Source organism: Leucopleurus acutus, assembly GCF_964270905.1.
Source record: "Leucopleurus acutus genome assembly, chromosome: 7".
NCBI lineage: Eukaryota > Metazoa > Chordata > Mammalia > Artiodactyla > Delphinidae > Leucopleurus > Leucopleurus acutus.
Genome location: NC_139150.1, coordinates 40,634,959 through 40,662,391, shown reverse-complemented (window position 1 = coordinate 40,662,391; position 27,433 = coordinate 40,634,959). Strand labels below are relative to the sequence as shown.

Genomic DNA, 27,433 nt, shown 5'->3' with positions numbered 1-27,433 from the left:
ACATGTATTCTTAGTTCATCCCCATCCCAGTAGCCCTGTGTCTCAGGGGGCCATCCATTGCATAAGGTGTGTTTTTGTGCGTCTGTCACATCTTGTCTGCTGCTGCCCTCACTCATTCAAGGTCTTGAGTCAGAGAATGTTTTGGAGGGTCAGATTCATCATTTTGCATCATAAATATTACTCCTCTGGAGAAGTGCTACAGGTTGAATTCCTTAGTACTTCCAAAGGTGGGGATGAGGCAGGACTCTGAAAGAAATGAGAAGGGAGTGGGGGAACTTTTGTATGGAGATCCTAGCTTTAAAAAAGCCAGTGCCTCTTCCTTAACACTGAGGCCACATGGATGTGGTGGGAAGGTCATCTAGAAGAAATAGTTCCTGAGACACTCCAGTGATATTGTCATCATTATTGGGGCCAGGGAAGTACATAAACTGAGAGAGAGAGAGAGAGAGGCCATGTAAAGACAGCAGCAGAGATTGGAGCTATGCTACCACAAACCAAGCAATACCAAGGATTGCCAGCAACCACCAGAAGCTGGAGAGGCAAGGAAGGATTCTTCCCTAGAGCCTTCAAAAGGAGCATGGCCCTGCCAACACCTTGATCTCAGACTTCAGCCTCCAGACCTGTGAGAGAATAAGTTTCCATTGTTTAAGCCACCTGGTTTGTGGGAATTTGTTTGGCAGCCCTAGGAAACTAATGTAGGTCCCAAGAGTTAAATTTATGTCAGTTCTGTTTCATCGTCAGTGTCATTAGTAGTTGCTGTATGATGCTAAATACAGTGCCAATCTACATATAATAAGCCACAAAACTTATCTGTTAAATGTTTTTAAAATTTTGTTATTCGGTGGCTAGCCCAGTACGGGCACAGTACTTAGGGTCTGGGAATATAGTGGTGAACAGGACAAAAATGTCTGCCCTCCCGGGGCTCATATTTCACTGGGGGAGAGACATTTGTTACACGATTAACAATTCTGATGAAATTGCTTCATTGGCTTTTATGTAGCCTACATCCTTTTTTTTTTTTCAATTTATTTTGGCTGCATTGGGTCTTCGTTGCTGCACACGGGCTTCTCATTGCGGTGGCTTCTCTCGTCGCGGAGCACAGGCTCTAGGCACGCGGGCTTCAGTAGTTGTGGTGCACGGGCTTAGTTGCTCCGCGGCATGTGGGATCTTCTCGGACCAGGGCTTGAACCCGTGTCGCCTGCATTGGCAGGCAGATTCTTAACCACTGCGCCACCAGGGAAGTCGAGCCTACGTTCTTGTTCCCCTTTTTTTGTCCTCCGGAATCCTAATTGACCTTTGGATCCAACCTTATGTGATCCAGCAAGCCTGCCCATGCTTCTCACTTCCTTGTGGGCTTGGGTTAGCCTGGCCACGCATGGTTGTGCAGAAGTGCAATTTATACTCCCTGGAGTTGTGCAGTCCACATCCTCTGCAGTCATATGTGGTGGCCCTGTAGATGCCACATTTCCCCTCTTGTTTTCCATCGCCCTTCAAAAAAATAAAGTGGAGAGAGACCTCAGAGCTTTTCCTTCTCTGGGTTTTGGGTTTTGTTTTGTTTTTACACGTTTTAATGTCCTTTTCATCTTTCCTATTTACAGAATTTGTAAGTTTTCACTTCATACGTGTCTGATGGAATTCTTGGCCTAAGTCATACAGGTTTTAAAGCCATCCAGATCTGTCAGACCTAATGAAGCAAGCCCCTTTGTCATTCCCTTGACCCCTTTTGTGTCCTCTTTTATTGATGATGCCTTGCTGCTCTGTATACAAGTTTGGTTTGTTTTCACAGTATGCAGGCATCATTTCCTGTGCCTCTTATTAAAATCAGAAGATCATCTTCTAGTATCTGCCCTGTATTAGCTTGCCCGAGTTACTTCAGCCCTCGGGATTCAGGTTTCTTCCTATATAAGTGAGATGGTTGAAGTAGACAGGTGGTTCTCAAGACTTGTAACGAGCATAAAAAGCACAGATGTTGGTTACAATGCAGGTTCTGATTCAGTAGGTGTGGGGTGGGCCTGAGATGCTGCATTTCTCACAAGCTCTCAGGAGATCTCACTGCTGCTGGACAGTGGACCATACCTTGAGTAACAGGGGACTGACTAGATGACTTCTCGGGTCCCTCCCAGCTCAAGATGGGAGCTTTCCTGCCTCGTTCAGGAGAGCCTGTTCGTACCTATGAGCTCACATTGAGAAGGCCACCGCTGATCTTGCCTCCCAGTATTCTTACCACCCCTGCACACTGTGTTCCGATGGAAAGGGCAAGGGCACACTTGGTGCTGTCTGGTAGTGCCTGAAAGGGCCTGATGTCTGCAGTTCTTGTTTATAGCTTGGCCCCTTTTTTTTTTTTTTTCTCAGACTGAAGATAAACCCACTATCTAATGCATAATTAGCATTAGCCTTCAGGTTACATAGTTCTTTTTGTGGCTGTTTGCCTTGGGTTTCCCCCATTCCTTCCTCTCACGGTAATGGTAGATTTATAACCGTCCACATAAGTATGATTAAATGTCTCAGTTCCTTTGCTTTATGTGGCGTTCTTGGCCACTTAATTACACTACATTAAATGGTATGTTGCTGCTGTCAGTGCAGTTGGATTGCATTGTGGATAGCATCTTTGGATATTTTGAAAAATGTTCCTATCATACAATTTGAGCTTGTAAATAGAAGTGCTGAGCATGCATAAATGTGCTTTAAGAAACGATTTCTTTATTGCTGTTTAGTTGAACTGATGGTGACACTAAACATCGAGACTTTGATGTTTTATACGGCATTCTTTCCTACTGATTAACTTCATTAGTGCAGTTAATTACTGGGGAAGAATACTGTATAAAACTTCAAAGTGTTGATGTTTAATCACCGCTCGAAAAAGAAGTTTTATACTCTTCAGTTGTCAAACCCATTTCAATTAACTGGAGTAAGGTCAGAAATTCTGTTTTCCCTCCTCTGGTCTTCAAAGCTTTTCCTGACTCTTTTCTGGTTGACGGTTGGTTACTGGTTACTTGAGCCCAAGTACTAATCTAGACAAGCTGACAGCGGCATGTGGAGGGTGAAATCTCTTCCCACAAGCTATAAACCGGCAGAACTGAGAGACTCGGTTTCTGCAAAAGGCAGTGAAGACTTCTGTAATCTGTTGATGAGGGAAAACTCACAGAGAAATGGGTACTTGGTTCTCTCTTGTACTCTCTAATTTTGTTATTGATTTAGAGCCACTCCATTTTCCTATATGTTAACCATATATTGCCCTTCTGAGCCACTTCTCAAATGTCCGACAGGCATATTTCCTTAATGAGCTACGACTGCAAAGCTGAGGACACATACCTGTTTTAAAGGGATAGGGTGTAAGTGGAGGTGCTGAGAAGTTGATTATGTGAATTCTCAAATGACCCAGCGACATTGCAGCAGTCAAACGACAGGAACAATAAGAACCCCTTCTGAGGTCGTTTCCCTGTAGTATGTGCTATATCAGTTTTTATTGTTTTTTAAAAATGAAGCGGGGTTTACAATAGCAATAATGTAATTCAGATAAGCAATTATTGTAATTGACCTCAGTGATGAGTATCCTTGGCTTTTACCACAGTTTGCTTAATACCTGAGGATGGCCAATTATCTCATAATGCGCACTTTATTGAGATTACTGTTTTAATTACGGCACTCAAAATACATCACTTTGTCAGCATTGTAGAGCCGTGTGTGGGAACACCACACTCAGGCGATCAGAGATGTGGAGAGCATCTAGGTTCATCTAGTGACGTGGTCGTGGTCGCGGTTTTCCTCTCTCTCAACTCCAAACTATGATTTTGAAAGACATGGTTTTTTACAGTTAAATGTGGTTCTTCCTGGGGAGAACGGCCACAGGGAGATAAAGTCTGGGCTGCTGTCACTGCCGCTAATTGTGCTCTCTGAAAGGGCTGGAGGTGACTTGCACTACTAATAGGCAGGTGGGTCTAGTTGATTAGGAGTTTGGACCACAGGAGTAGCTGATTCTCTGAATATGCCGTAGGTCTCAACATTAGAATTACCTGGGGGCTTTTAAAATTGCCTAGTCGCCCCCCCCCCCCCCCCCCGACGGAAGCTGCCTCATTGCTCTGGGGTGGGGCCCAGGTGGGGCTTTGTTTTTAAGCTCCGCAGGTGATTCTGACACTGGTGATTGCAGCCAGGGTGGAGAACCGCTGTCCAGTCCTTGAATTGGTTGCTCCCTGCCACTTGTCTCATCCCAGCCCATGACATCATCCCAGGGAAAGGACACCTTTTGGGGTCTTGGCTGCACTGTGCCTTGTTCTTTTCCATTTCCTCCCAGACTTGGCCTAATCTCCTCACATGCCTGAAATGGCCTCAGTGCAGGTTTGGACCCTAACAGTGCTTATTCCTCCTTCCCAAGCAGTGCCTGGCCTACCTCTCCCGTGGGACGTCTCAGTGGGTAAATCCCACCCCTTCTGAAATGGTCACTGTACTCTTATCATCCAGTTTTCTGATGATCACAGAAATGTGTCTTACCTTCCTTCCTTCTAAGTTTCTTTGAGTAAGAATCAGCATTTATTAAGTATCCGAAACATGGATAGTGCAACTTGGAAAGTTTAGTTTTAATTTTACTAATATAAATTTTTACATAGCCACATATGGCTTGTGGCTAACATGCTGACAGCACAAGGTGAGGTTTTTACGTGGCCATTGTACCCTGTCTTGAAATTTTCAAATAAATACACCATCATGCCTTGTTTATTATTTAAGATTAAAGAACCCATACAGGCCCCTTAGAGAGAATTAAAAAATACATAAAAATATAAAGAAAAAAACTAACCATAATACTTTTACCTAGGAACAGACATTACAAACATCTTGGATAAATTTTCCTAAATATTGTTTTAAGCACATTTTTACATGGCTAGGATAATATTGAAAATAAACCTTTGCATCCTGCTTTTCATAATTTAAAAAATAACATTTTTCAAAATGTTATAAATTTGAACAGGTAAATTTTTAAAACAGATAAAATTTATTGTATTTTTTTTTTGGACTCATGGGTTACTCAAGTGTTTGAATTTGCATGGGATTGTTTCTATAATAATTTTTATTTAAATGATGATGCAATGACTTTGACCATCTTTTTGTTATTGATTTCAGTGACGATGCAATGATTCAATTGCATTTTAGAGAACATGATCTATATCTCATTGATTATTTGCTATCAGTGAGACTTGCCTTGAACTTACTTCAATTTTCATAAAGGTTCTATTTGTGTCTGAGAGTAATACCTTGGGTTATATATAAATCTATTAGAATAAGCTTGATAACCAGACTGGTAAGATATTCTGCGTACTTAGTGTTATATTTTCTGTGTAATTTTTTTTTATATCTTTATTGGAGTATAATTGTTTTACAATGGTGTGTTAGTTTCTGCTTTATAACCTAGTGAATCAGTTATACATATACATATGTTCCCATATCTCTTCCCTCTTGCGTCTCCCTCTCTCCCACCCTCCCTATCCCACCCTACTAGGTGGTCACAAAGCACCGAGTTGATCTCCCTGTGCTATGCGGCTGCTTCCCACTAGCTAGCTATTTTACATTTGGTAGTGTATATATGTCCATGCCACTCTCTCACTTTGTCACAGCTTACCCTTCCCCCTCTCCGTATCCTCAAGTCCATTCTCTAGTAGGTCTGTGTCTTTATTCCTGTCTTACCCCTAGGTTCTTCATGACCTTTCTTATTCTTAGATTCCATATATATGTGTTGGCATATGGTACTTGTTTTTCTCTTTCTGACTTACTTCACACTGTATGACAGACTCTAGGTGCATCCACCTCACTCCAAACAACTCAATTTCATTTCTTTTTATGGCTGAGTAATATTCCATTGTATATCTGTGCCACATCTTCTTTATCCATTCATCCGATGATGGACACTTAGGTTGTTTCCATCTCTGGGCTATTGTAAATAGAGCTGCAATGAACATTTTGGTACATGACTCTTTTTGAATTATGCTTTTCTCAGGGTTATATACCCAGTAGTGGGATTGCTGGGTCATATGGTAGTTCTATTTGTAGTTTTTTAAGGAACCTCCATACTGTTCTCCACACTGGCTGTATCAATTTACATTCCCACCAACAGTGCAAGAGTGCTCCCTTTTCTCCACACCCTCTCCAGTATTTATTGTTTCTAGATTTTTTGATGATGGCCATTCTGACTGGTGTGAGATGATATCTCATTGTAGTTTTGATTTGCATTTCACTAATGATTAATGATGTTGAGCATTCTTTCGTGTGTTTGTTGGCAGTCTGTATATCTTCTTTGGAGAAATGTCTATTTAGGTCTTCTGCCCCTTTTTGGATTGGGTTGTTTGTTTTTTTGTTATTGAGCTGCATGAGCTGCTTGTAAATTTTGGAGATGAATCCTTTGTCAGTTGCTTCATTTGCAAATATTTTCTCCCATTCTGAGGGTTGTCTTTTGGTCTTGTTTATGGTTTCCTTTGCTGTGCAAAAGCTTTTAAGTTTCATTAGGTCCCATTTGTTTATTTTTGTTTTTATTTCCATTTCTCTAGGAGGTGGGTCAAAAAGGATCTTGCTGTGATTTATGTCATAGAGCGTCCTGCCTATGTTTTCCTCTAAGAGTTTGACAGTTTCTGGCCTTACATTTAGGTCTTTAATCCATTTTGAGCTTATTTTTGTGTATAGTGTTAGGGAGTGTTCTAATCTCATACTTTTACATGTACCTGTCCAGTTTTCCCAGCACCACTCATTGAAGAGGCTGTCCTTTCTCCACTGTACATTCCTGCCTCCTTTATCAGAGATAAGGTGACCATATATGCGTGGGTTTATCTCTGGGCTTTCGATCCTGTTCCATTGATCTATATTTCTGTTTTTGTGCCAGTACCATACTGTCTTGATTACTGTAGCTTTGTAGTATAGTCTAAAGTCAGGGAACCTGATTCCTCCAGCTCCGTTTTTCGTTCTCAAGATTGCTTTGGCTATTCGGGGTCTTTTGTGTTTCCATACAAATTGTGAAATTTTTTGTTCTAGTTCTGTGAAAAATGCCAGTGGTAGTTTGATAGGGATTGCATTGAATCTGTAGATTGCTTTGGGTAGTAGAGTCATTTTCACAATGTTGATTCTTCCAGTCCAAGAACATGGTGTATCTCTCCATCTATTTGTATCATCTTTAATTTCTTTTATCAGTGTCTTATAATTTTCTGCATACAGGTCTTTTGTCTCCTTAGGTAGGTTTATTCCTAGGTATTTTATTCTTTTTGTTGCAGTGGTAAATGGGAGTGTTTTCTTGATTTCACTTTCAGATTTTTCATCATTTGTGTATAGGAATGCCAGAGATTTCTGTGCGTTAATTTTGTATCCTGCTACTTTACCAAATTCATTGATTAGCTCTAGTAGTTTTCTGGTAGCATATTTAGGATTCTCTGTGTAGAGTATCATGTCATCTGCAAACAGTGACAGGTTTACTTCTTTTCCGATTTAGATTCCTTTTATTTCCTTTTGTTCTCTGATTGCTGTGGCTAAAACTTCCAAAACTATGTTGAATAAGAGTGGTGAGAGTGGGCAACCTTGTCTTGTTCCTGATCTTAGTGGAAATGCTTTCAGTTTTTCACCATTGAGGACGATGTTGGCTGTGGGTTTGTCATATATGGCCTTTATCATGTTGAGGAAAGTTCCCTCTATGCCTACTTTCTTGAGGGTTTTTATCATAAATGGGTGTTGAATTTTGTCGAATGCTTTCTCTGCATCTATTGAGATGACCGTATGGTTTTTCTCCTTCAATTTGTTAATATGGTTTATCACATGGATTGATTTGCGTATATTGAAGAATCCTTGCATTCCTGAATAAACCCCACTTGATCATGGTGTATGATCCTCTTAATGTGCTGTTGGATTCTGTTCAGCATTTATTCTTTAGCATCTGTCTTAAATACCTGATATGCCACCTTATAGGAATTTAGTTCTGGTTGATGAGATCAGTTGTTTCGAACCCTCTGCTCCCCCGCATTCCGTGATAAGCCTGGAAGATGCTGTTCACATGAGCCACGCGGTCCCATGAGCCCCCTTCAGGTTAGGAGCATTCTTGGGGGATACCTAAGACTTATGCCTTTCTTTTTCCAGGACAAACCTAGATCAGTTTGCAGATGCATAAAGACGACACCGGTATGTTGACAAACTTGATTCCATTCTAATTATATACATGCATCTGTACCTACATACACTCAGGAATACATGCATCCTTATTTGCATGTGCGCACACACACACACACACATATACACACATATATGTTAATATGAAGTAAGGCACTGGGTTATACCTCTACATCTCTCTGAAATCCATCCTCTTTTTCCCTTCTCCAGCACTCCCTCCAGTCCGAGCCACCAGCATCTCCCTGTGGACCACTGTTTCCCCTCCAAAGCTCTACTTGCTGGCAGCCTCACTTAAGCCCATACTAACAGCACTAGAAAACAAGGACACCAAAAATGATGAAAGCTCAGCCTTGATGATCTGTTTCAGAATTTTGCTCTTTTAAATTTAGCATTCATGTAAGGTTTATATTGTACACTTAGAATTGTTTTCATTTTTAATTACCAAGGGTGGAAGTAGGCAACATAATCTTTTCTGCTCTTAAGTGCTTTTAAAAGTCTTAACTCTGACTCTGGCCCCCTCTAACATAGAACTTCTCAAGGATCTCCTGAACAATTTTTAGAACGTGTGTGCCATCTCATTACTCCCCTTCAAGGGCACTTAGAATAAAACACAAACTTCACCATGGCCTGCTGGGCCCGCACAGCCCAGCCCTCCCTCCTCCCAACATGGCCGCTTCACGCGCTCCCTCCCCAGCAGACACCCAGCCCTTCTGTTCCTTTTCGGGGCCTGTACATGTGCTCTTCTCCTTGTCTGCAGCAGTGTTCTCCTGGCTGTTCACATGGTGGGCTCCAGTTCCCATGTCGGCCTGAGGGTCCTCTCTTTGAAGAGGCTGTCCCTGAGCACCCTGTCATTAGTCTTAACATCCAGTTTATCTCCTTTGGAGCATGTTGCCATTTGCACTTATTATATTATTGATTTATTAATTTCTTAATAATAACTTAATTTACTTTACTTTATGTCCCTTACTTGGAAAGAGTGCTGTCTGAGGATAGGGTCCTCATCCTCACTTTCTGTTGTGATCCAAGTCGCTGCCGTAGGGCCCAGCCGAGTACCTGGCACCTAGTTGGTACTCGAGTCAGTAGCTGATGGTATTCTGTTACTAACCAGGGGGTTTGTGCTGTGTTCCCACCACCCCGTTGGTCCTCACACCTCACTCACTGTAGAGTGGTTTGTGACGTTCCAGTGAAGTTGGTATGCAAGTCTAGTCTTCACTCTGTTACCCTGACTCAAGGCCATGCTGACACCTTTGGCATGAATTCTACAAATAAGGAAAAAGAGTAGAACATGTGAAGAGGGCACCAAGCCAAGGGGGCAGGTAGGTGCCCAGACTGGAGAATAGGCTGTCTGAAATGTTTGACTCCGGACAAATAGGGTGGCCTTTCCCCAGAATCTGAGGCTTGAGAAACTAAGTGCCCATGACCCTCTTTCAAAGGAAGGCGAGAGGAGACTTGCCCGGATTGGGTTGCTGATAAAGCTTGGCCTTCGCCCTCTAGGGCAGATTCCAGAAATAAGTGTGAAGGAAAGGGCAGTATATACCTGCCACTTCTCCTAGTTAGCTCATCTAATCTCTGTTACAATCCTGTGGGACAGATACTCTTGTCGCCGTTTTACAGGCATGAAAATTGAGGCCTGGAGGGGTTAAAGTGCTGGAATCACGCATGTGTAGGATGTGCGTGTGTTGGAGCTGACTCTTGAAACCAGAGCACTCTCACTCTGCAGCCTGTGATTATTTCATTCCCCCAACCCCTTCCCTCCAGACTCCACTGCGCTGCAAAACGGTGCCTTATTCCCCTTGCGTCCCCAGTGTCTAGAACAGCCAACACGGAGTAGCCAATCAGCTCAAGTCATAGGATTGCGAAGGAGTCGCAACACCAGGCCCTGCTTGCGAAGTCTTTGTTTAGCCCTCTGACAGAGGAGTAAAGCCTCATTCCACCAGCTGGTGTTGAAAGCACTTCTGCTTCCAGTGGGGTCTGGCTGGCTCTGCCCCACTCTCCCTTCCCACTGGAAGGAGGCTCATGGCTGTGTGTTTGAGCAAAGCTTCTCAGTGGCTCAGAGGTCTGTGCCGTGACCTTTGATTAATCCCCTGCTCCTGGATGCTTTCTTGTACACATTAGATTGTGGCATCTTCTGCATCTAGATTCCTGTGCCCTGGATGCTTACAAACCAAAAGACTAGCAGGATGATAGAGTGCTGGCTGTTAGCAGAGGGCTATCCTGAGATGGACTTTGTGTGCTTGTGTGCGTAACACGTGTGAAGAGAGAGGATGTCAGAGGGGAGACACTCATACCACAGAAGTCATACCTACACTTTGAGTTATTTTGATCTTCATTCAGCAAAAACTTTTCTGTAGTGTCCTTACATTGCAAAGTGCAGGATTCTTTCAAGCCATATCTAGTATTAAATAGCAAAAGCATACTACTGAGCTCTAGCGTTCTTCCTTTTTAATACAATAGTGATTGATGGAATGGTATTCCCCTCATTTCTCAGGGTGATGAGGGAGAGTATTTTCTTCCGGTATTCAGCATGCTGCTATTACCACACCATTTAGCTCGATGCCAAATTGCAGTTGGCTCCAATTCAGTTCTGTTTACCCAAGTAGCACTGCAGTGATTAAATGTCACTGGGTACACCGAGTATACAAAAGTTATTAACCTAAAAGGACATGTTAGAATAAGGGTCAACAACCTCTTTAGCCCGTAGTGCGACGGGGAAGACAGTATTGATGGAGATACTGCTGGTGGGGCAGGGCTGGGTGGTCAGGGAGGAGGAGGTCAGGAGGGAAGCAAGGTGAGCAGGAGCGCAGGGCAGCACTCGTTGTCAGGGGCGGCAAAGCAGAGCTCTGAGGCCTTTTCTGTAGTTGCCTTGTAATTTAGGTCTCTGACCTCTGATCATTTGAGATGGGGGACAGGGTGGGATTAGACTGTGACCTGAACCCCCTTTCAACATCTCAGCCCCAGTTAGTGGAATGCTGTTTTCCTGTTTAGCCTCGAGTAGTCTCAGCTTAGCTCATGCTTGTTCTTCCAGTATTTTACATATTTGATCAACCCTTGCATCATTAGACCTAGTTGTCAAATAAAAGCCACTGCTTGAAATCACTTCTTTGGACAGATTTGAAATTGTGTCTCTGAGTATCTGTGTCTCATTTGTTTTTAGTCCTCAGTATACTGAAGTCACTTTCTTAAACTGACTGATATTAATATGCTTTACGTTGCTTTACGTACTAAAAATTTACATAAAACTCAAGATAGTCATCTTTGACTTAAAAGTCAACCAATGGGGCTTCCCTGGTGGCGCAGAGGTTGAGAGTCCGCCTGCCGATGCAGGGGACACGGGTTCGTGCCCCGGTCCGGGAAGATCCCACATGCCTCGGAGCGACTGGGCCCGTGAGCCATGGCCGCTGAGCCTGCGTGTCCGGAGCCTGTGCTCCGCAACGGGAGAGGCCACAACAGTGAGAGGCCCGCGTACCGCAAAAAAAAAAAAAAAAAAAAAAAAAATCAACCAATGTAAAGCTCTTTTTTAAAAAAACAAGTATGCTTTCTGTCTGCCCCATATTTGGCTTTTTCTTTCATCACCTGTGTGTGGTGACTTCGTCTCCGGGAAAAAAAAAATGGGAGTGCTAAGGATTTTTTTCCTTGACCATAACCTCCTTGGGAGATAAACATTTCAAGGAGATCCCCAGGGATCACTGTTCTCTGAATGAGTGGCCGCAGAAAGAACTGCTGACGCCTGCATTCTTCACTGGTGGGTCTGTGAGGCAGGGTTCATTTAGGTCCTGCCTTTTCAGTGGTCAGACTTGAGTAAGATTTGTTTCTCCCTGGCTGCAGACAGCTGCTGAGTACATGATGAGAGCCGAGGAAGAGGGGAGCCAGTTGAAAAATGTCTCTCATATGCTGAAGATGTATCTCTTTTGGAATAAGAAAAATTAGCGGCTTTGATACATTTACAACAACAAATATTTCTTGCTTGCCCACCCAGAGGTCAAGCCTGGTGCTGACCTTGGGGGAGGGGGCCTGTGCCCTTGATTCGTTGGGGAGCAAACAGGGAAGAGGCACCGCCTTTGACCATATTCTCTGCCTGGCACCATTGTGACTTTTGTTTCCGTTGTATTTTTTACTCTGCTTCCTCTTGCTGTCTTTTTAACATTGTCCTGAAAATTGTCTCGTCACTACATCACTTCCCAAATTACCACTTTTGAGGGCTGCCCCCCTCCCTCCCTTCTTTGGATGTGCCTGCACCAGGCCTCCCGCCCCCAACTCCAGCTGTTCTTCTGACCATGGTGGTCATCATATGGAGGGCTGAGAACACAAAGAAATACTTAGCCCAAGGGCATATGCCCTTTAGGAGTGTATAATCTCTACTGTCTAGATAGTAAAAATGTTATGGGAACAAGTAAGACATATACATGAGTATTGGTACATGCGCAGATCAAGTTTTGTATTCATTCATTTGTACAGCAGCCCTTAACTGAGACAGCAGACCAAGTCTTCGTAGAATTTCTAGTCAAGTAGAAGAGACTAGCAAATAATCAAAATAGTGGCCGTGGTAGAAATGCTAGGAAGGAAGTAAACAAGGGACTATGGTAGTGATTCCCGGGAGGGATCACCTTGGATAGCGTCACAGACAAGATCTTTCTGCGAAGGTGGCATTTAAGCAGCTGAGGAATAAAAGGTGAAAAGATGCTAGCTGCTCAGAGGCTAGGGAAGGGTGTTCTTGGCAGAAGCCTGCACTGAGGGATGAAAGAGTAGGGGGTGTCCAGCACTCTGGAAAGAGACTTTCACCTGGATTGGAGAAGGTAGACAGTGTCTGTAAAGTGTCAGATGCTTGTGTTAATTCCTGTTGATTCCTATTGTGACTTCAAGAAATTTTAGACCTGTGTCATCTAATATGGTAGCCAGACACCACATGTGGTTATTGAGCACCAGAAGTGTAGCCAGTCCAAATTGAGATGTGCTGTAAGTGTAAAATGCAAACCAGATTTTAAAGACTCAGTACTTAAAATGTTTCATTAATAATTTTGATATTGATTATACATTGACACGATGCTTTTTGATACATTGGGTTAAATTAATATACAATTAAAATTCACCTTACCTGTTTCCTTTAAACTTTGTAAAAATCTGGCTACTAGAAAAAATTTAAATACATATATGGCTCACATTATATTTCAGTTTGTCAGTTCTGTTCTAGAATACAATTCACTTTGATATATTAATGAATGACAGTAACCAAATTGGCTAAGCGAACACTGAAAACTGTTTTGCCCTTTTGAGGTGGTGTGAAGAAGACCTAGAGTTTGCATTTCTGATTAGCGACATTAAAACTGTTAGGAAGCCTACCCTTAAATTGGTCCACTGTTGTTTCCTTCTCTGTTCCTGCTGAATTACCCTCTGATATTGTATAGAGTGTACTTGCACACATAATGCATAAGAATATATATGAGGCTCTGTGGAGTTAACACTCTTAGTGAAAAAAAAAATGTTTAGCCTTTTAAATAGATTAAAACAGTTTACTGGAAAAAAAAGAGCAACACGAAAAGATTTTCTTTTCCAATAAATTTTAATAGTTACTAAAATGAGGGTTCTGGTCCGTTAAGATACAACTTGCCAAGTCTTAAAGCTGAGTCACTTTTTTCTCTGAGCACCTACCCTGCTTCAGCTTCTTTCCAAGCAGCTGTTTAGAAGTATGTTGATATTTTGATTCAAGAACAGATCACAGTACAAGAATGAGTCTAAAGCCAATTCACCCTTCCCAGAAAATGCAGGAAGGAAAATTTTGCCAGCCGCTTCCCCCCCATTTGTTTTTAGGGCAGTCAGCCTCAGTGTACCACATCCGATGTGTCAGTAAGACTTAATAACATTGATTATAAGGCATTAGGAGAATGAATGATTTAGGATATATTTTATAGGTACTATACTGAAAAAAGAAATCTCAGAAGAAGGTGGCCGGTGCATGTGACTATAATTTACATAATGTCTGCATATAAGATTTATAGAATCTGTAGAAACGAGGGGAAGGAAATTCTGGGTGGAGGACAAATGCACATAGGAATGTCAGGTCTTGCAAACTTTGAGGACATTCATTGGACTGAAGGGCATGAAGTGACTTTGGGGTGATTAGACAGATTAAAAGATGTAAGTGACTTCTGTGCAACATATGTGTGCACTTGGTAATTTTTATTACAGTTTCTGGGAGACTGTTCATACTGTGTCATCTCTGATGATCAGGAGTGAGGCTGCTTGATTAATTCAGCCTGTGCTCTGGGCTGTCTCCATCAGTGGTCATGGGATGTACTTGCCCCCGTCATCCCCCCAGTTGCTTCCTCATGTGACCTACACTTTGGACCACATGCAGACAGTGGCTGTCAAGAGAGGAGGCTCGGGTGCCTATATAAGAAGCAAACCTGTACCTTTAGTGTCAAAGCATCATGCTCCAGCAGCTCAGCTTGCCAGCTAAAGGAGCTGTATTTAATGAAATTTCTGGGCTGGGGCCAACAGCTTTATTCCAGGAAGAGGAAATAACAGTCAAGAAACCTCAAGAGGACATTAAGATAATGTTCTAATTTAAAATCAATTTTATTGATACCTGATAAATTATTATGGCATTTTTTCCTGACCAAGTAATAGATAGCACTGAAGCCTTGGAAGCAAAACATGAATGACTAAATATTGAAGTGCTGTAGATACTGCATGAAGGAAAAAAATATGTAGGACTTTTGTGTATTCTAAGTATATTTAACTCACGGAGCCCTACTGGAGGGCAAGGGGTGTATTTCATTCATCTTTGTATTTCATACTTAGTGGGTACTTACCCATAAGTGGACTAGGGTTATGTCGTGTTTTCCACATTAGCCAAAGAGGTATAGCTCTTCATGGTGCTCCAGACTGTTCTTCACAACACGCACTCTCCTCTAATCCTCACAGCCACCTTCTAAGGAAGTACTCCTGTTGTCCTCGGTACCCACTGGAGAAATGGAAGCTTGGAGGGGTTCATTAACTTGTCCAAGGTCACACAGCAGATGGTACAGACTGGTCTCGAACCCATAGCTCTTTGACTCGGGTACCCATAGCATGACCATTGTAGATACTTCCTCTCTCTTTAATCATTCCTCTGGTTTGATAGAATTTTGATTACTATCTGCAAAAGAAATTTATCTTGAACTGAGTTTTTCTTACCCAGAGAGAAGCAGTAAGACAAAGACGACAACAGACCATTTTAAAGAACATGTTGTTCACAAAATGTTATAGAAGGTGAAACATTTATTAAGAACAGACTCATTACTTTATATGGAGATTATATTAAATATTGTTTTATCAAGGGCAGGTCTTCAGAAAGTCCCAGTCATTTTTGAAGGTGAATTTTGATTTATGTTAATTTGAAAAAAGCAAGTTCTGTGAGGATTATATACAGATTGTGTTTTTAATGACTTCCTTAATCAAGCAGGTTATTTAAAAAAAAAAAAGTCCTACTGTAATGAGCAGTAAACTGACAACCAGTGACTGGCTCAGAGCCCTACCATATTCAGGCTTTTCACCACCAGCATGCTATAAATTTTAAGCTAATTTACATAAATTTGCATGTTTATGAGTCAGTATGTAAGACGTGTGCATTTTGACCAAATAATTTTCATTTTAAAGTTTTTATACTTAATTTTCCCCAATTGAGGATTGTTTTCTCCGTCTCTCCTGGTTATTTCCTTATAAATGAGATAATAAATGTTAAAATGCTTTATTATAAAAAGAGCTCTGTGAACAGGAATGTAAACATTTTATGTAATGCTATACAATAAAACCTTAATCGGAAATGCTCTGGGATATGGTATGTTTAGTTTCGTATAGAAGTTTATTCACAATATTACCTTTCCTTCAGAACGTGTTGAAAGTGTTTTACAGCCGTGAAATGCCCTGAGGACTAATGACTGTAATTGAGTCCGGGTGACTCAGGATGCCAGGGCTCCTCCTGAAGGCCCTCTGCTTGGAAGGAGGAGTGGGCTGGGTCCCTGGCTGATCTCCAGCAGTACCTTGTCCTTTCTGTATTCAAGAAAATCACCAATATCCATTTCTCTTCTAGATATCACTCTTTTGCAGAGGAAATGATGATTGAGGACTTTGATTATGGCATCAATAAAAGAGTCTACAGGGCTCTTGGACCTGCCTTTGCTGTCTTCCCTGCCCCAACTGCCATAAACAAACTCCCCCTGAATTGTCCCTGACCCAGACTAATTCCTGTACTGAAAGAACTACAGTTAAGAGTAGCAGTATATTCATCTTCTAAAGTGGGCTGGTTTTGAGAGTGAAGAGACCTGGACAACAGGTGTGAAGTGGGGACAATCCGGAACTTGCAGTCGCCCAGGCCACATTTTCGTGGTGCCCTCTGCCCTGTCATTATCCTCTTTATCTGTTTGAAAATGGATTTACCCTTTGGTGCCAGGTAGATGGGGTGTCTGAAGGCCACAGCTGATGAGCAATGAGTTGTAGAGTTCTTGATCATGGTTGTCCACTCGACCTTTAGAGCGTATTCTTGCCGGTTGGGATCTTGTAAGTGGGCAGGGACATCTGAGCACTGCACCTGTGCCAGTGGAAAGCAGAGTTAGTTTGATGTGCATTTGAAATCAAGTTAGAAAGTCCAGCGTGGAGGTGATATTTATAGTCTTGCCTGCAGTATTGAACCAAAACCTTACTGTAATTGTTGAAAGGAGATGTGTTTTGGTAATAGCAGCCTATTGGAACCGTTATTATGGATTATCTGCATATCTATGCTGAGGGGCAGTGCTGCCCAAACACCTAGAACAGTCCTTATGTGAGGCTTAAAACAGAAGATCCACACTAGCTGCGTAAGTAAATGGTGTGCGGCACACAGTCACAGTGCTGAGTCGCCATTGTTGGGGCTCAGTTATTTGCCCAGGGCTGTGCCTTACACTTTATGTGGCTTCTTTCACTTAGCCCTCAGAGCAGCCTGGCTGACGGAGTGGGTGGGGTGTTGTTGACTCCAGACTCCACACTGATGGAGACTGAGCAACATCCTCAAGGCTACAGGGATATTAAGTGGAAGATTTTTAGCCCAGGCAGTCTGGACTCCAGAGAGGTGCTCTTGCCTGCTGGTAAAATCTGTGCTACCTGTTGTTATAATTAGCTGATTGTAACAGCACTGCCTCTTTGGGGGCGGGAGAATGCTTTATGGAGCCCCTTCTCATACCTGGTCATCTTTGATCTTGAGGTGGCAGAGGAGTCACAGCAAAGGGGACGGTGGGGCCACCCGTTTAGATTGCTGGAGGGCTTTGGGTATGACATCAGTAAAGGGTTTTACAGGGCTTTAAACCTGCCTTCTCCATCCTCCCCACCTCCACCACCATAAACAAACTCCCCCCGCCCCCAGTGTCCCTGACCCGAACCAATTCCTGTACTGAATGAATTACTGTTAGAGTAGCAGTTTTGCAGCTGACTTGATCAGTAGCCTTAGTAAAGTCCAGGTTGGATTTCAAACTAGGATCTAGAGTTTTTCTCATTTTGAGATAACATGATTTATAATGTTAGGAATTAACTGACTTTAAAGCTTATCTTTTATTACCAAAGCAATTAGGATTTCCATATAAGATTCATAAATATATATTATTTCTTTCTTGTTTTCGCTCTGTTTCCCTATCCTCTTTATCTTTTATTAGCATCTACTTTGTTTTTTCAATATCCCAATATGTGTTTATTTTTTACAAATACAGAACTTTTTGTTTTTTAATTCTAGGTTATTACTTTATTTGGGAGAGGTTTTTACTAACAATTCACATTTAAGGTATTTTGCCCTTTCCACGTCGGCCACCACTTTCTGATTGTGACTCTTCGTTCATAACAAATTTGCTAGTATATTTTACATGATCAAAGTGTAATGAGAAAGATTTATGTTTAATGTTTCTAAGTTTGTAGATTTCTAAGGAGTAATAAGGCAGCTCCAGTAAGTCTCTTATGTAATAAGTTAGGGAAATATCTAACCTAGCTAAGCTTTTAAAATAACAATAGAGAAGTAAAAATAAGCTTTTCTTGTAAAAGCGTGACTTTATCTTTATCAGTATTTAATTCCTGCTGTTTACATGTCTAGCAGCGATCCAAATGGCCTTCCAGTGGCAGAATGGTGAACTTGTAAGATTCATGATGAGAGTCCGTGCCAAGTCCAATTTGATTCTAGAGCAATTATGTTATTAGAACATTGCTGATTGCCCCAGTGCCTATTGTGCAGCTTAACCTTTAAATGCTAGTGATAATTAACTACTTGATCATTCTACCAGGAAACTCCAACGTGCAGCTCTGTTCTGCAGTAAAATTCACAAATAAAATATTGTCCACGGTGCCTGAAACAGCCGGCTTAAAAAGAAAAAGCGCTTTGTACATGTGCGCCAGTTAATAAGCATTACCATTCAGTATTCAGTTTTAAGGAAGTATTTTGTCATCGTTTAAAAATCAGTTTTCCTGACTTCGTCCCAGCTTACCCTTCCCCCTTGACATATACACACTACCAAATGTAAAATAGATAGCTAGTGGGAAGCAGCTGCATAGCAGCACAGGGAGACCAGCTCGGTGCTTTGTGACCACCTAGAGGGGTGGGGGAGGGAGACGCAAGAGGGAGGGGATATACGTATAGCTCATTCACTTTGTTATACAGCAGAAACTAGCACACCATTGTAAAGCAATTATACTCCAATAAAGATGTTTTAAAAAAATCAGTTTTCCTTTTAGACAGAGTGAAAATAACGTTAAGTGTGTAGTATCAGTAATCATACACATGTACACGCAGTTTTTCTTCTTTTTGTAAAATATCACAGTAGTAAGATGAAGGCATGTGGAAGGAGGTAGAGGATTAAGGTGAAGAAGGGGGCAGAGCTGCCAAGTTGCCAGATCCCAGGAACGCCACGCCTCAGGTCCTACCCTGGTTGAACGGTTTCCTGTGGATTTGTTTGGCCAAGAGGCCCTCTGAAAAGGAATGTATCACATGAATCTTGGATTGAGGAGTGCCCGAGGGGTTGTTCAGTCATTTAAGTTTGAAAAAAATCCTTGGCAGTTCTGTGCCACTCACTGTGCTGGGTGGGTGCCCCCGCCCCCAGGAACCCACAGCCTGGAGTGGGAAGCACCTTGTAAACAAACAGCTATCGGTTGATTGGGAGCGTTCACTCATTGGGTGAACAAAATGTTAAGGGAACAAAGAGTGATTAATTCTGCCTGACAGTGTCAGAGAGCTTTGAACAGTGACGTTTAGAGCTGGTTCTTAAGAAGGGTGAGGGAGGATTTCAAAAGGAAGATACTGAGGGAAAGGGCATTCTTGAAAGCCAGGAAGAAAGGCTGCCAATGCAATGAAAATAGATGGCGCACCAGGGAGCAACAAGCCCAGAGCTGAGACGAGGCCCAGGCCCTGGATTGGGGCAGCGAGTGAAGGGCTTTGGAAAACAGCTAGACTCAGAAGTTTGGTCTTTTTTTCCTATGGACGATGGGACACCACTTGTCATTTTTAAGGAAGGGTGAGAATCTCTGTTTGGGAAATGAATCCCAGAAATGTGGAGGATAGACTGGAGAGGGGAGAAACTAGATACAGGCTCTAGCATTAAATATGTTAGGTAGTAACTCACAGATGGTGTTCGTGTGCATGATTTCAAAGAGGTCATGGTTGTAAAAACCTGATCACATTGGGTCATGGTAGGAAAGCAAAGCAGAAGCATTGACTCAAGTCTTATGGCTTGGGAATGAGGATTGGAACTCAGCGGACATATATGAAAGTCAAGAAGCAATCAATGCGCTTTTTAAGATTGTTTGGCTTCTCGTGCTTTGCTTCAGTCTTCAGCCTTAATGAATAACGCCTGCCATCTTTCCTGCCACCAAACATAAGAGTGTATGTTTGAGTGGGGATAGTTAGAGGGCTTGGTGCCTACATTAAAGGGACTGATACAGGAAGGAAGCGTTTGGGGTTTTCCAGCCTCGCTCAGTGGGAACTCAACTGATCCTTCTCAGTCTTCCTCCTCCTCCAAACTCCCTCCCTGCACCCCTCCCTGCCTTGGAGCTAGTGAAGGAGTTGCCATCACCACGGCTGACCACTAGGGGGTGATCTTTTGGTAGCTATACCGACACAGGGGTGGAAAAAAGACTGTTAATTATTGCTAACAGACTAACAAGGTAAAGAAAAAAAGTACAAGGAGTAAATTTTTTTTTTTTATTTTTCTCGGAACGCGGGCCTCTCACTGTTGTGGCCTCTTCCGTTTCAGAGCACAGGCTCCGGACGCGCAGGCTCACCGGCCATGGCTCACGGGCCTAGCCGCTCCGCGGCATGTGGGATCTTCCTGGACCGGGGCACGAACCCGTGTCCCCTGCATCGGCAGGCGGACTCTCACCCACTGCGTCACCAGGGAAGCCCCAAGGAGTGAATTTTATATAAGACGAGTAAAGTTCTAAATGAGGAAAAGCTTTACTGAACAGTTGTCTGGATTAATTTGGGTGCCAGGCAGAGACTCTGGTGGTGACGCTTCATTCTTCCTAGAACTTTTTCCCCATCTCTCCAAGTTTCCTTGCCTCCGCCCTCCAAGGTCAGCCCTTTCCCACCCCACCTGGGTTACTCTAGTACTCGGGAGTGCTGCCCCGGAGCCCCCCTGAGGGACTTGGCTCTTCAGGCCTTCAGTTCCCCCTCAACAGGTCAGCCCTGCACCCTCTCCGTATACCTCCCCTGCAGTTTAGAGCTTCTCGTTGGTCTGTGTGGGACTGAGTCACTAGCCGATCCTTGAAGTTAGTGACAGTTTTCATCAGTGCTCTCTTCTTCATCTATGGTTTTAAGCTGTCCTATCATCTCAGTGTGCCCAGTAACCACCTGACCTCGATGGCAGACTCATTCTCTGTGCTTCAGAGAATTTCTCTGTCACTGCTGTTTGTTTTCTGTGTGTGGTACTCCTCCAGCTGAGAGCTCTTTGGAAGAGCAGAGATGACAGACATGGCCTGAGCCCAAACAGATCACCCCCAACTGTGATTCCAAGAGGGGGGGACCATCTTTCTATTCCCTGGTCCTAATGGGGTTCCTGGATTTCCAGAGGTTAAAGAAAAGAGCAGATCATGGAAACTCTAGGAGTCAGAAAAATAATAAAGTGCATTTCTGTAGGTGTGGTTTTGTTGTTGTCGTGTTGTTGTTGTTTTACCTGCCACTCTGCATCTCCCAGGCCCTTAAGTTGCAGGACTAAAGCAAAATTCTGTAAGTATGACCTTTGTGTCACCATATTTGGGTGCTTAAATCCCCAAGGAGTACCCCTCTTTTTTCACTGAAGAATTAGTAATTATCTCTCAAGGTGGACTCTAATTTATTCAGTTTCTCTATAGAGGCTTGAAATACTGGCTTCTCATCAGCTGGCAAGTTAAGGGTGGGCGGGGGGCTGCCTTTTCTTTCTCCTCTTTCTCTTGTATCTGCTTCCTCTCTCGATAAAATATAAACTTCTCCTTTAGACCAAACTCCCTTTGCCTTTTGCGTTTAACCTATTCCCTGCCTCCTCTTTTTATTCCTCTGCTCCCTCTGTCCCATCTCTACTTCTTCTGTCTTATTCTTTCCTTTTTCCCCTTTTCTTTTTTCTCTATACCTTTGTTCTCATCTTCCTTTCACCTCCTCCCCTCTCTGCTGTCTCCTCTTAACAGCTCTGTGAGTGTGTACTAAAGAATGAAAAGGAAATACAGTCTCAAGTGATTTAAAAAATGACATTGTTGGGCTTTACTGGTGGCGCAGTGGTTGAGAGTCTGCCTGCCGATGCAGGGGACACATGTTCTTGCCCCGGTCTGGGAAGATCCCACATGCCGCGGAGTGGCTGGGCCCGTGAGCCATGGCCGCTGAGCCTGCGCGTCCGGAGCCTGTGCTCCGCAACGGGAGAGGCCACAGCAGTGAGAGGCCCGCATACCGCAAAAAAAAAAGAAAAAAAAATGACATTGTTGAATGGCTGGTCATCTCTCAATCCCACTTCCCTTTCTAATTCCAGAGCTCTTCGGTATCCCCGTCAGCCAGTTTTCGAGGTGCTGAGAAGCACAGAAACTCCACAGACTACTCCTCTGATAGCAAAAAGCAGAAAACTGAAGAAAAGGAGATCGCAGCTCGTTATGTAGGTTCACTCACCTTTGCTTTGGGGGAGGCAGTTTACCTTGCTTTTTACTCAGCGGCCTTTTTACCCTCTTACTATTACCAACCAAAACTAGAACACAAGATAACGACATCCTAGGAGAGAAAAATAATTATTGCAATTCTAGCTGTGTCCCAAGTGGCTGGCTGAAGGTCTGTGTTTGCAAGTGAGTGCACATGTGTCTGTGAGCCGCAGAACAGTCCTTTATCCTGCAACCGATAGAAGACTTGTGTTCCATATTATTTCTATTAGATGTATTTGTTTCCCTCCATAAATTTCAAGGTGGTCGAATTTTCTGTGGCCAGCTAGAAATGTTAAGGCAAAAGGTAAAATCACAGACAACCTGTTAAAATGTCTAGATGACCTCCTGCGCTGAGGAGTGTAGCACGTTTTGTGGAATATAACTTGCAGAAACATCCAGATGTGTCCCTGGCATGAGTTGAAGCTCATTTTCCTTTGGTGGCTGGTTCTTCAGATCACACAGTGAAGGGAGCAAGTGGGATGGGACTCACTGGTGTGGAGGCAGGCTGACTCCACCGCACTTCCTCTGGTAGTGCCCTGCAAGACTGCAGGCCTACGAAAGAAGCTGAGAACTTGAAATTTCATGTGAAACCTCCCAATTTAAAAGTTGTGGCTCTTTATCCAGTCTTTGAAAGACACTGACAGAACAAATCCCACCCTTCTGTAGGCTGGATTACGTAGCGTGGGCCTGCCAGTTGGCACCTGATACTAGAGTAATAAGCCATAAACTTCAATTTTTAAACTACAGTGGAATCATCCTGTTTCCTATTACCTACCTCATAACATCGTCATGAAGATTAAAGAACACAGTTCACTGTAGAGTGTTTAGCACTGTTTGGTGCAGTTCGTTTTTATAAAATGTGAGGAGTTAATGACTCTGGACTTACCTAGGGTAAATCTGGCTGCCTTTTTTGTTTGTTTTTCTCTTTTTGGCTGGGGGAGGAGATAATGCTTCTCAATTGTCAATGCAGGACAGCGATGGTGAGAAGAGTGATGACAACTTGGTGGTTGACGTTTCCAATGAGGTATGTTTGTGGCTTATTTGACTTCCTGCTCTTAACCAGTTATAACAATGATTAGTGTCCCAACAACTAGTATCCACAGTGTTTCCTTAATTTCTGAAGGGGCCCACATTTTATTTACCTGAAAACTTTATATTACTGATCCTTTTTTATTGCTCCTCTACTCTATGGAGTGCAAATGTGTTGTTACCAGCATGAATGCACACACCTTGGCAAGTGACCTGCAAATTTGTAGAGTTTTGATTTTTGTTTCTGTTTTAAATAAGTACTATAAATTTTGTAGTATTTTCATTGACCTCTATACTGAATATTTTCTTCAGCAATTTGATGAATCTTATGATCTACTCCAGAACATTTTTTGCTTCTAAGCTATTGAAGACTTTTGGCTAGAAACGTCCACACCAAGTGCTCTGGCACTGTGATCGCACTGTGCTGCATTTGATACCCTTGATGTTCCTTTGTAGGATCCATCCTCACCTCGAGGGAGCCCTGCACATTCCCCAAGAGAGAATGGTCTGGACAAGACACGCCTTCTCAAGAAAGATGCCCCCATCAGTCCAGCCTCGATCGCATCCTCCAGCAGTACTCCTTCCTCCAAATCCAAAGAACTTAGCCTTGTAAGCAGTTCCTCACCATCTTTCTTAGCGTTGCCCGTTTCCAGATGGTTAGGTTAAATTATTTTTAAAATTTTGTATTTTCTACATTTTTCCATAGGACTTTTACCACCAAGCATATGTGTATGTTCAGTATTCAAGCTGAACTGACAAAAGTACTTTTGGAACAGAGCAGGTTCACTGACTTTGTTGGTGATGGATGTTTGGTTTGTGAGTCTTTTTGCAAGGATAGGGGAGGGACATGAGGAAATTGAGTGAAACGAGTCTCAGTGAAGATGAAGAAATATATACTGGGGTTACAGAGATGGTTTTGTCACCTGTGGTTTATGGTAAATTTAGTTTTTGGCTTGGATGTGATTTTGTTGCTAGCTTTGTTGGAATTACCAAGCTATATATGATTGCAATAATTTTCCCTTCCTGTCTAATAATCTGTCATTTATAAAAGTCTACCTTGACTCACACCACAAATCAGAAATGCACAAATAAAACTGCTTGCAAGTCAGGGTAATCTCCCCATACCCCCTTCCTCTGTGGCTGTATAGTTAATTGCATTTTTATGTAGTGTGCCTTCCTTTTTCCTCACCAGTTGTGTCCCTGTAACATAGCATTAAAAAAAAAAAAAAAAGACGAATTCCGTTTTCAAATAACCTTTTGAATTCACAGCTGAGGGAAAGAAAATTCCTCAGTTTGTCTGCAGTTTTGGAGAATGTGTCTGGCACAGGGCTGGATAAAGTTTTTTTCTGTTGTTTTCTCTTGGCCTTCCGGCCTTGTAATGGCAGCTCGTCTGTGCTGATCTCTTGTGATGATTCAGGCTTGGATCTTTTTTAATGGGACCTGTTAACCAGGGGAGCCTCTTGTGGCACGAACAATCCATCAGGAACCCAACTCAAACCACTCAGTATTAAAGCAACCAGCACGTGGCCAGTCACATCGGGACGTCATGATTTGTCAGCGTCTGTCCAACTCAGACCGGTTTCCTGGAAATGGTCCACTCTGCCCCAAGTTCAGCTTTGATTTATGTCCTCTTGAACGTTGGTTTTGTGGTCTCAGGAAACACTTTTTGTTTCTTTGATAGCTCTTCGTAACTAATGAAAAGAGAGGCCCGTGCTAAAGAATCTTTTCCATTTCTTTGTCCTTTTCTTTTACTCTGCCTTTTCAAATGTTTAACGTAATGGTTAAAATTGTGTTCTAACTAGCAGTGTATATTCCATTGCATCTCTTGTTAGAATGAAAAATCTACCACTCCTGTGTCGAAGTCCAATACCCCTACTCCACGAAGCGATGCACCCACCCCAGGCAGTAATTCCACTCCCGGATTGAGGCCTGTCCCCGGAAAACCGCCAGGAGTCGACCCCTTGGGTTAGTGAGAAAAAAGCTTCTCTACATATTTATGCTTCCTGTTTTTAAAGAAATCAAAGCAATTTAAAGAGTGTAATACATTAAGAGTACTAACGACCAGCGTTGACTGGCTGTAAGTTCTGTGATCCAAATCAAGCGCCTGGCACTTGCCGTGTCTGACACATAGTAGGTGTTCAGTAAAATAAGGGGAAGACATGAACCCTGATGAAGGCTTGAATGACCCTTGAGAATATTAAAATACGCTTATTTGAACTATAGATCCTACTTTTTAACATACGTAAGAACGTGTTGCTCCTGACATTCATTAATACTTCATGATTGTCTCACATGTGTATCATTGGTTTTTCTCCTTCCTTCCATTTGGGTCTGTAGCCTCGAGCCTAAGGACCCCAATGGCAGTACCTTGTCCATATCCGACCCCCTTTGGGATCGTGCCGCACGCTGGGATGAATGGGGAGCTGACCAGCCCCGGAGCTGCCTACGCGGGGCTGCACAACATCTCCCCGCAGATGAGCGCCGCCGCGGCCGCTGCAGCTGCAGCCGCGGCCTACGGGAGATCGCCAGTGGTATGTTGGTGCGCTTTTATAGCATAAAAGTGTTCCAGAGCGCAGAGGGTTGCCACACGTATTTTTATTTTTTAAGGAAGCTTATGAAATTTGAGGGATTTATAGAGGGACCTGTGTGTATCTATAAATTAAACTGCATGTAATCGTATTGTGAGATTCATTTTCTTTTGTAAGGTGAGGGAATTATTTTGTTTTATGTTCCTTTTTTAAAAGAAATTTTTAAACCTACAGAAGTAGAGTAAATAATATAGTAAATATAGTGAAGCCTTCATTTCCATCATGAGCTTCAATAATAATACCGTTTTTTTCATGTTTGTTCCACCCCCAGGTATGTTACCATGAAATCATGAACATCCTATCATTTCATCAATCAGTACTTGTGTATTTATCTCTGAAATCACATTTTTAAAGCATCTATTCTCCTAGGATTTGGAAAGATACTGAGTAGGATGAAATGAGTTGATGTAACCATGTTTGTTTTTGTTGTCTTGCTTGGGAAAAATTTTAGGTTGGATTTGACCCACACCATCACATGCGTGTGCCAGCAATACCTCCAAACCTGACAGGCATTCCCGGAGGAAAACCGTGAGTACCCGCCTCTGCTTTGCGCTCACTGTGTGTCTGGGCCCTCGCTGGCCCTTTGGACTCTGAGCACTGCTAGACAGTGTTGGCAAGTTCCTGCGGCTTGTGGGGTGGTTCTGTTTTTGTTTTTTGCAAAGTATTTTCCATTTTCTCTTAGGACAAGGGAAGAGGTAATGAGGTGGGGTTTTGTATTTTCAATTTAAAATCTCAAGCTTCTAATATGGAAATGCAAATTGCTGAGGCATCTCCAGCAGTCAGGTCTTCTCTACATCTGTTACTGATTGCAAGACAATTCTTTTTGTTGCCTTGGAAAGAAGAAGTCGTCTTATGTGCAAGCCTAGATGCTCAAAATTAGAGCATGTTAGGAAAAGACGTGCCAAACTTCAAAGGCTGAAAGGAAAGAAGTGTGGTCTTTTGTGTTTCTGGAAAAAGTGGCTTGCTCAGTTGGCTTCTTGTCCTGTAAGCTGGGTATTTGGAGCCTCTGTTTTCATGACCCCCTAGAGCTATGAAGGCAAGACAGACGCATCAGTTGTTCCAGACTCTTCTTGTACGTTCTAACCTCTCCCCATATGTCATTCCTCATCATTCATTTTAATCGCGTGCACTTTATTACTACCTGTGCACAGTTCTCTGGGCTCTTTGGCTTCATCTTCACAATTGGTGCTCACAATTTATGCTTGTTCAGTGAATGAATGAACACATGTGCCGATCTCTCCCTTCTCTGACCTCCCATTGCTTATTTATTTACTGCTATACGCTCAGGCACTTAGTTGTCACCCTGTTGTCTCCTGTGTGTCTTCTTTGTTCCCCACGTTGCTGGCTCCACAGTGTTAAACATGCCTGACCTTGACCCTTCCTTCACTTTCCACCTGATAGATCATCTTCTTGGCCCTTCCTTCTGTAACTTCTCTACACACTCTACCCTAAACTTCCATGTTGCATCAAACACAGTGTGGTCTCAGTAAGTAGTTGACTGATTAATAAGGGAGGCAAGGCAAATTAGACTTTGAGTTCCTTGAGAGTTG

General features: G+C 42.8%; 1 protein-coding gene across 1 annotated transcript in view; it reads left to right on the top strand.

Moving 5' to 3' along the window:
• The window catches only part of TLE4 (TLE family member 4, transcriptional corepressor), a 154,814-nt gene that overhangs the window by 106,366 nt on the left and 21,015 nt on the right, over positions 1-27,433 (top strand). The window contains exons 9-14 of the mRNA XM_082842267.1: positions 22,107-22,226; positions 23,237-23,290; positions 23,752-23,904; positions 25,128-25,260; positions 25,633-25,826; positions 26,335-26,411. Coding sequence (XP_082698393.1) covers positions 22,107-22,226; positions 23,237-23,290; positions 23,752-23,904; positions 25,128-25,260; positions 25,633-25,826; positions 26,335-26,411 — 731 coding nt within the window. The remainder of the gene's footprint in view (positions 1-22,106; positions 22,227-23,236; positions 23,291-23,751; positions 23,905-25,127; positions 25,261-25,632; positions 25,827-26,334; positions 26,412-27,433) is intronic.